Raw genomic sequence first — 9,615 nt, forward strand, 5'->3', positions numbered from 1 at the left:
TCAATGTTACTTCATTATTTTATTATTGTTTCATATATATATATTTTTTTTTAATTTACATGTGCTTCTAAGTTAATAGAACTAAACACATGTGTATGTATTAATTGCTATATACGTCATAATTTCAACCATAATATTAAATTATGGTATGTATTATTAAAAAGTATAGTTTAATGTATATATTAAATACATATCATTTATTCGTAGATTTTATGGATACTGGATCAAAGAAGGAGATTAAAGAAATGATTACCAAAGATATATCGAATATACATAATTATTCCTTGGATGTTAAAAAATATATTAACAACCAGCTTGAAGACACTCTGGATTATTTACATGGTTTAATTGCTGAAATACCACAATCAGTCCCTGGCCCTTCAACTACAAAGAGGCCGAAAGTTTTGAAGAAAAAAGGTTATCGCCGTAAAGAGACTATCCCAGAAAATGATATTATCAATACTGACAATACAGTAACAGATTCAGCAGTACATGATAAAACAGAAAATAAAGATGTAAAAACTGGGGATGTGCTGGAAACAACAATTGACCGAACAAAAAGAAAGGCTGCAATAAAAGCTGCAATTAATATTAAAAAGCAGCAGTCAATGTCACTTGTTACAAAATTACGAAGGCTAACTCTTGATGATGACAGTAATGTAAATGTTTGTGTCATATTATGATGAAATTTAATACTTTTAATCTTACCCCATATCTTATGTTACTAATCAATACTAACCCTTATATGTAGTACCCAATAATGTTTGATATCGGTTAATTAATGCGTCAAAATCTAATTGCTTATACAATTGTATGTACATTGTGTATGTAAATACTACTATAACGTTGTTAAATATATTCTAAATTTTTAGAGGAAACGTGAAGGCCGACCTAGAAAAAAGAAAAGTGCTAGAAGTAGTTCAGATGAAAAAAACACAAAAGGTCCTACAAAACATAGTAAAACAAAAAAGAATGTTTTAAGCGCATAAAATCACATGTAGCTCTCTATTTGTCTAGTCGCTTTTGTAGCAATATCACTATGTCCTCTGACATACTTGAGGTTTCTTACAATTCACAAATTAAATGAACAACTGTGCAAGCGAAATCGCTGCTGTAGAATCCCCGCTTCTGTAGAATCAGTCGTATGGATTTCAAAATTTAGTGTGTCGCCGGGATTAGCGTTATCCAAAGTACGCCACAGGAATAGGACATAAAGATATTTCTCAAAATTTGTTATTGCTGATATGATATTGCTGAAATACAAGGCTGCAGTTTCTTAATGTCGTCAAAACATTCAGTTCTTTTTTGGTCAGTCACTTTTCGCGTGTGTCACGACCGGCATACTTCAAATCCGACGGACTGACGATAGAGATAAAGATGTGGCGGCACTCGGCGACAATGTATATCGCTGAAGTGCCTAATGAACCATCAACATCCCAACGGTCCTTCCATCGAAGGTTCTAGAAGAAAGAGCACGTGGCAACGATCGCGGACGCGTAGCAAATGCATGGACGGTGGGGATGTTGAGGAATGACAAAAGAAAGTAATCGGATCCGATCGAAAGTAAAATCATAAGAGTCAGTCTTAGAAAGTCACGCCTAGAGTTCGGAAGTAGATTGTAAAGTGTATTGATGTTAGAAAAAAAATAAAGTTTTCTTTTTTATTTTTTTACCTCAAGTTCCTTTTTTATTTTGTTATTTTACGTGACACGTGCTTTGTATTGCTCTGTCGAATTTGAAAGTTTCTATTACGATAGCGGATGGTGCGAAAGACGCAAGTTTCTAGTATTTTAGAGATGTCTGAACGTCAGCTGCGTGATTATGTAACAAAAAATGGAGATATCCACTGAAATATTTTAACACGCAAGAGATTTCATGTTAAGACAATACACGCAAAGTAAATACACACGAATATAATAGTATATCCCTTTCGATGTCATTCGATTTTTGTATCATTCATTTTTTCCCCGATATATTTGAGCGATTCGAGATAAACAGGAGACACTTCTAAACAATTCCTCTCAAAAGTGGCAGGAATTAATATTTTTTCTACGGAAAACAAATAACTCTGGAAATATTGAAAATGTAAAAGAATAGGAAGCTTAAAATCCGTTCACTTGTCGATGCAATGAGCAGAACAATACATATTTGCGATAATAAGAAGAATATCTCTAATGATACTGTAGTATCGGGGAGAAGGGCCCAAGAAACGTCGAGCTAACTACAGACAATGTCGCGAGAGCAGAGGCGCTGTCGGCTCCATCAATGCATTACCGGGTCCTTCAAGTAAATAGCCTTGCCGAAAAGACCTACGTGACCCTGGCTACGAGCGTCTGCAGAACACGTGTGCGGTGGGCCTAGCAAAAGACAATAGAGTGCTACAACGGCCAAAGAGTCAGTCGAGAAGCAGAGTGCGAGTTGAGCGGATACGGAGTGTGAGTCGGCGTGCGACGATATTGTAGTCGGTCCTTTTGTTATTGAATATCACTTAGTAAAATACACTAAACTTTGAACTCTACCATCATCACTTGTCCTTACTCTAAGAAACCATCAGTTACTACAATACTTTTAATACATCAAAAGGCAAATACTATAAAAAGATTCGACGCGCTCTTTGAATACAGCTACTATCAAGATGTATAAACATTAGTACACATAATTAGCCTAGATCGTGTCGAAGTAGTAAGTACGTATGTACTTTTGACGAATTTTTAAATTCAAAATTCTTTTGAAATCACGTTTAAAATACAGTTATTCTTAGAATATGATTTAAAATATAATCTTCTTTTTACTTTTTGCGTAATTTATTACGTAAGTCATTACTAAAGAAAGTTACTTTCCAGTTGTGTTACAAAGTAATCCACTTTGTACACAGGTATGTAATAAATTGCCAGAAACTTTGATGAGAACGAACTTTTTGTTAAAAAAAGTGACATCTTTCATGTATGATTTCCTCTTCAATCTAATATTTGCTTGGTAGTAGTATATCAAATATTTTTGAGCTAAAAGTAAGTAATAAATATTCGGTAGGTTTATATGCGGAATGCATAAATAATTGTTATGAGTATTGAAAGTATTACATTTTTCTGTCTAAATCGTTTCGGTTCAATTTGGAAAATCTTATTCTGCGTGTGCAATTAATACCAGCAGCATGTCAACTCTAAAGTTTCATATCACGAAAAGAGTTTATGCAAAAGACGAGTAAGAGTTAAGTTTGACATCGAGTAAAGAAAACCCAATTTGAAATTGATCTAACAGTGTTTTTCTAAATTATTTCTACGTATTGTTCAATTTGTTCTTTTCTCAATATTGTTGGATTTAATTAACGCAGCGTCATATTTACGCTAATATCTGCTTGTTAAGCATAATTTTAATATATAATAACATGATCTATAACTCTTTACAATTTATATTTTATCATGGCATATGTTTTAGAATATTCTCCGGCTTCTTGTAATTTTTATTCATACCTATTCCACGTGTATCATGTTCTCTTTATTAACTTGAAACGTTTTACACGCACAGGTGTACGCGAGTACTATCAATTACACGTACATACAGAACTTCCTCAAGCTAATATTATCAACTTTAGAGCTATTAATAAATGTTCATAAAGGGGATACTTCTTCACGACATGTAGTTTAATAGTTTATTAACACATTGACTGCCACGCGTGTTTCCAAAAAAATCTGCGTCAGGCCACGCGTACAGCAGTACCAAGCGTTCTCTGCTAGGTGCTCCTATCGATATTCTAGTAATGCGAATCGCTCAAGTGGTGGTCTCAAGAATGATCTTTCGTTTCGCTTGTTCGCTACATTAAAACCGCTAGCTGTTGTCGAATATAACGAAGGAAAGTGTGGTATAGATTATTCCGATCAAATGGTTTCTTATGCCACCACAATTAGAAAAGGAATCAAATGATACAGAAAACTTGGCATTCAATTCCTTCTGGGAATTTCTGTTGTAAACGCTTTGACGGTTTACAAAATTGCAACAAGGAAAAATATAAATATTGGAATATTGTTATTCTATAAATTTATTATTATTATGTTATTTTTATTTATTATTATATTATTTTTTTATTATTATTATATTATATTATTATTATTATTTATTATTATATACTGTTATTTTATAAATTCAGAAAGACAGTTATATTCACTGTATATACTACGTACATATATGTATAAAATATATGATTTTTTCGGAATATCTCTCTACTTTAAACTGTTACTAGCAAAGATACTTTGCAAGTAGCATTCTTATATGTTGGATTACAAGCTATTTCAATTAGCCTTGCAGTGAATATACTGTACAATATTTGTAATTTTAGCGAATGTCGTGATATTGTTCTGTAGGAGTACCAAAACATAGTTATCTTCTATTAGCAAATAAAATTCTATTTTTGATGAAATTTAGTACAAAATATTAAAGTATCCGAGGAACAATTTCTTTTGCCTGCAAAAGTCACTTTGAGCAGGTGAAATCGAATCTTCAAGATTTTGATTAACTTATGATGATCCGAGATACAGTAAAACTTTGCATCGCTCTATTGAAAAATATTTGTGCGCTAGGAATAAATCTCGAGTAAATAATGAGTTTGCTATTTTAAAGATAAAACGTGTAACAGGCATTACATGTAAGAAATACAATGCGGGCAAAATAACAGCTCACTTAACATTTCTGTTAATTTCTAAATACATAGGATTTTTCACCAGATATTAGCGCTTTTATTGGAACAAACAAATGAAAATGAACAATTTCGTGTAACATATTTCGGAGCCATATTGATCTGATATGTCAAACATATACATTGATATTTCGAAAATTAAAAATTATTTTCTAGAGTTGACATGTTGTTTTTCAGGTAAGTAAAATTTTTTTTAATGTATACTATATCTAATTTATTAAGTGTAATTACCAGTTATTTGCCCCACTTTTATAATTTCCTTTGTATATTATATACATTATAATCTAAAACGTATTTGTTCAACGTATTTGTCGTCCAATACCGATGATTTAGTCATAGACCGAATTTCTTTTACCTGTAAGTTCAATATTTTGGCAACTGAGACTAAATTAGAAGGTGTCCGTTTAATTTTTCTTCTACCTTTTCCATAGAAAAATGTCTGAAAGTCCAAAACAGAAAAGAGAGAAATGGTCAGAGGAGAACATGAATGGGGCTTCGAAGCTACTCTTCAAAAATAAAATGGCCCAAAGACAGGTCACTGAAGCTTTCAATGTTTCAAAAACGACGAATGTGAAGTCTGGGCACACGTCGAATGCGCAGATCAAGAAAATATTAAGTATTTTCCATACGATATACATAAAAATCAAATTTGAATAAGAATATGTATACTGACATCTAGAGGACTTTTTAAAACATTATTAACCATTTAGAGCAAAAGATCAAATAATTAAATAATTGATCGGTACTGGACGACAATTTTTCGTTTCCTACAAATTCCAACATTACTACTCTTGCACATTGTTAATTCGTCAATTCGTATTATTGAATTTCATAAAATTAATTTTCCTACTTTTATCAAGTTCCATTTGTGCTATAAAGTCATTTTGTAAATTTTCATTTTTATCAACTCTAGCACAAGGTACTGTGCGACTCTCCCCTGCATTTTAATTTGTATGTGATTCGAAATCCAAATTATTCGATATTTTTCATACCAAACTACGATAAAGATTCTTAACAACTTCTGCAAGATTACCTATACTAGCATTTATGACGTTCCTGTCTCACAAGATCAATAACCAAGCCTTTTCCTCGATTCTTTTTCTCTGATGAAACGTTAAATAGTTTTCTTCCTTCTTTCTGTCCGGATGAATTTTATCTTTTTCGTAGGTCATTGATATCAGGTCGCTTTTTTAAATTACTTTTTCCGTAGTTTTCATGTCACAATAAAGAGATTAAAAAATGCTGGATCAAAATTCTTAATGCTTTTCTCACCCAGTCCGTACTGTTATCTCTCTGTTCATGTTCAAAATAGCGAATAGAGGTACATATAGAGGCGAATACTTCTGTGTTTAGTCTATTGACACCCCCTCCCTCTCGCCCCTTGATGAGGTTGACTCGTGTTAGATTACAATATCAGTTTGCCTAACAATCAGAACTACATGGAATTTTGGGGATATACAGGCTGAGTCTTCAACAGCAAACCACCTGAATAATTCTTTCAATTTTTTGAGACGCAGGGAAATGTTTGAAACAAAAGTTGTTTGGTTTCGAGGAGGCTATTACGCGATGGAAAAAGTTTTTCTCAGATGGACGCGTTTACGAGTTTCAAAGAACACTTTAATAGGCTTCGTTTTTTTTTAAGTGTAGCCGTGTAGTTTTGAATACCTATTTGTCCCATTGTTGCTCTTTTGAAGACGGATTTAAATATCGCGGTCATTTAAGGTCACTCAAGGTCATAAAACGTAGTAAAATAGTCCAATCGAACGTAATGTTTCAATATTCCGAAACAAAGGAAAATGGATTTACCATTTTCAAGATAAGCGGCCCGTTTATAAAACACCATTAAACTAGGAGACGCAATCAATTGGAGAAAAGATAAATTTTCTGTGACTACTTATCGTACTCGAATTCGACTCTACATCTTCGTTACTTTGTCGAAATTGCTATGTATAATAATTATTAATTATGAATAACGAAAGAAATCCTTAACCGAAAAATACTTCGTTATTCAGTATTCGTTGTTTAATATAATTATAAAACACCAATCAATAATAACACAGGTACTTCACAGTGAGATATTTGAATTATTCATCTAATATAAAGAATAAGAATTTTGGAACAAAAAATTAAACGGTTAGTACAAACATTCGATAATTGCACGAAAAAGTCCTCTACGTAGTTACACAGCCGTCGTGTCCACTTTGAGAAGGACAGATTTCCCTGAGGTATCGCGGAAATTTGGCGGTCCATTGCGATCGAGCAGTGTAACATGATCCAATATTATCAGTTATCGTTGAGACAATGTATCCGAGTAATCATTCAAAACTGAAAATTGCCTTATTTTAGGCATTTTAAAATTAAATTTTCACTAACGCATTTGTAGGATTTCCCCGACTAAAATAAGATCAAACATGATATGATATGAATAATATTTAATTATCAATTATTAAGTAAGCAAATATGTTCCAAATTTTATCGTGTTTGGTGTCATTTTAACCAGTAAAACGCGAGAAACATATTAGCAAAAATTTCATTGATCAAAAATCGCAAATAAGAATCTTTCAACTTATCGCCAGTCTTTAACGAGGCTCTCTTTCTCTTTCATTCGCGTTGTCAATTTTGAGGAATAGAGTCGTTCCTACGTCTCCATAATTGTAACGTTTCAGTCCCGATTTTTGTGCAATTATCGAATGTAATTATTAAAATTGTATACACGACATATTACAAACATTGAATCGAATCTTCTTCTGCAAAACGTTATCGAACACGAAAAAACGAACACGAATAATCGAATCGAAAATTACTAAACGATCGGCTGTTGGATAAGTGTTTACTAAGAATCTGACTAAGTACACTCTCTTAAATGCAAATGACTCATTGAACTTTTTTGATATTAACTTTTTAATGAACGGCAATCCTCGAATAAAATCTTACTCAAACTGATAACATTAACAAAATATTTAAAAAATGTCAAAATCGGCGGTATCTCCTTTTTTTGTAAATATTTACCGGCTATTGAATCCATTGATTCTCGATTGCCTTATCTGTTTGCTTGTGTATATCTTTTATATATACATAGATGGATACACAAATAAGTTTCGTCTATGGCGAGATCAATTTAGCCACCTGAGTAACCAGCTATCTTTCGAATCAACAGATACAATACCGATACAATGATACGACATGCGATGTACATACTCGAAACGTTACAGATTGAATCAATGAATTAATGAATTAATGAATTAATGAAGAGTAGCTGCTAATCATTGGTAGGATACATGCTTGTTAAAGATCGAAGATGCCCCTGAATTAATTAGCTTTAAAATTAAAAGGTTAGGTATGTGGGAGATTTTGCGTTTGAGGAAAATTATTCGAAGATAGCAATATGGTTGATGATACGGAAGTGTAGGGGTAATAGGGTGAATGCAACGAGCAATGTATAATAAACAATTGATAATTGGTAATAATGTATAAATAATTCGTAACGATTAAGAATAGAAGCAGATAGTAATATTTAATTAGAACCCATGTTTTTTGTTTCAACTTCCAATTTATGTTCCTTTGATAGCAAAAACTAAAATAGAATTGATTATAATAAATTTTGAATATAGAGATTGAAAATTGAAATGGTTTATTAATTGGGCTGATTTCAAACTAATCTCGTAAAAAAGTTGTAAAGAGGGGAAATATAGCTTTAAGAAATACGCAATTAGTCGAGTGTTTACGGTACGTGCCAATAACAAGACAAGCTTTTGACTTTTGGAGAAGTCGACTGTAACAAAAATATATTATATTATATTATATTATATATTATATTATATATTATAGCTATAATTTTAGCAGATACTGTTTATCTATTTCGTTTTGCGTGTATTAACGTCCTCATGGTGTATCGTATAGTAATTAATGCATCAGATTATATACATATCGGTATTTGTAGGTAACACGTTATACAGAGTGGAGAAGCAGCATCAAATTGTCACGATTGCAAAATAAAATGAGTGAACGGCTGGTGAACGAGCAAAATACTCCTACAATAACAAGTGAATGTAAAGGGAGCTCTAAATTCCAAGAAATTCCATTTTATCAGCCGAACAAAATGTATAATCTGATAACGTTTTGAGGATAGTAATTTAGGCAGGCGAAAAAAATAGGTGTTAACGATCAAGTATAACAGATACAGTAGTAAATATTCAACAATTTTTCAACCGTAATGTATTTATACACAAATCTGCGTACTTTGTATCAAAGTTTCTGTTGAAAATGACAACGTGAGTTCGTGCTCGCCATCCATATGCAGATGCGTTAGTGATAAGAAATAGTAACTAGAGGATGATGCTAGTTACAATCGATAGATTTAATCGATAGGCTTAAGATGCTTTTATGTTTTTATCCCTAGTTTTTGTAAGCGTGTGCAATAAAGGCTTTTTTTGGCTCAGAACGGTGTAATAGATTTATCCATTCAATAAAACAATAACTACTCTGATCTTACCTCTGAGTATAGAAATAACAGCAGTTTCGATACATATATTTTTATGTACAGCATGTATAAAAAGTGTCAGGGCGTATAAGTGTCCACTAGCGTGATTTCGGAGGATCGGAGCCTCTGGATCGATTGATTCATGCAAAATTTTGTAAAAATTGACGTTTGCTGGCACCGTATGCTACTTAGCACGAGGATCAAATGGAACTTTACTGGGAAAGTATATTTGGATACCATGATGTGCAAGATATTATTCTTGTATATGTAGGATTTGTATACATTTTAATCAATTTACTTTTTTTAATCAATTTAATCCTCATTTTATCAATAAATCCAATTATTTTGCCATCTATCTCTATTACCGACTATCGAATTGTTCGTTGTTCCAAAAATGTGTTGCGCGCAATACTGGGCACTATTAAATAAATTTTCATTTAAATAAT

The 9,615-nt window shown here is 32.3% G+C and overlaps 1 protein-coding gene across 1 annotated transcript; it reads left to right on the forward strand.

Annotated features, from left to right (window-relative positions):
* Positions 1–217: 217 nt before the first annotated feature.
* Positions 218–981, forward strand: LOC143304266 (uncharacterized). The gene is made up of 3 exons (XM_076626673.1): positions 218–659; positions 873–915; positions 959–981. The coding sequence occupies exons 1-3, from the start codon at positions 246–248 to the stop codon at positions 979–981; spliced, it is 480 nt and encodes a 159-aa protein (XP_076482788.1). The 5' UTR covers positions 218–245.
* Positions 982–9,615: the final 8,634 nt, after the last annotated feature.

The sequence above is a fragment of the Bombus vancouverensis genome, unplaced genomic scaffold (genome assembly GCF_051014615.1).
Source record: "Bombus vancouverensis nearcticus unplaced genomic scaffold, iyBomVanc1_principal scaffold0028, whole genome shotgun sequence".
Taxonomy (NCBI): Eukaryota; Metazoa; Arthropoda; class Insecta; order Hymenoptera; family Apidae; genus Bombus; species Bombus vancouverensis.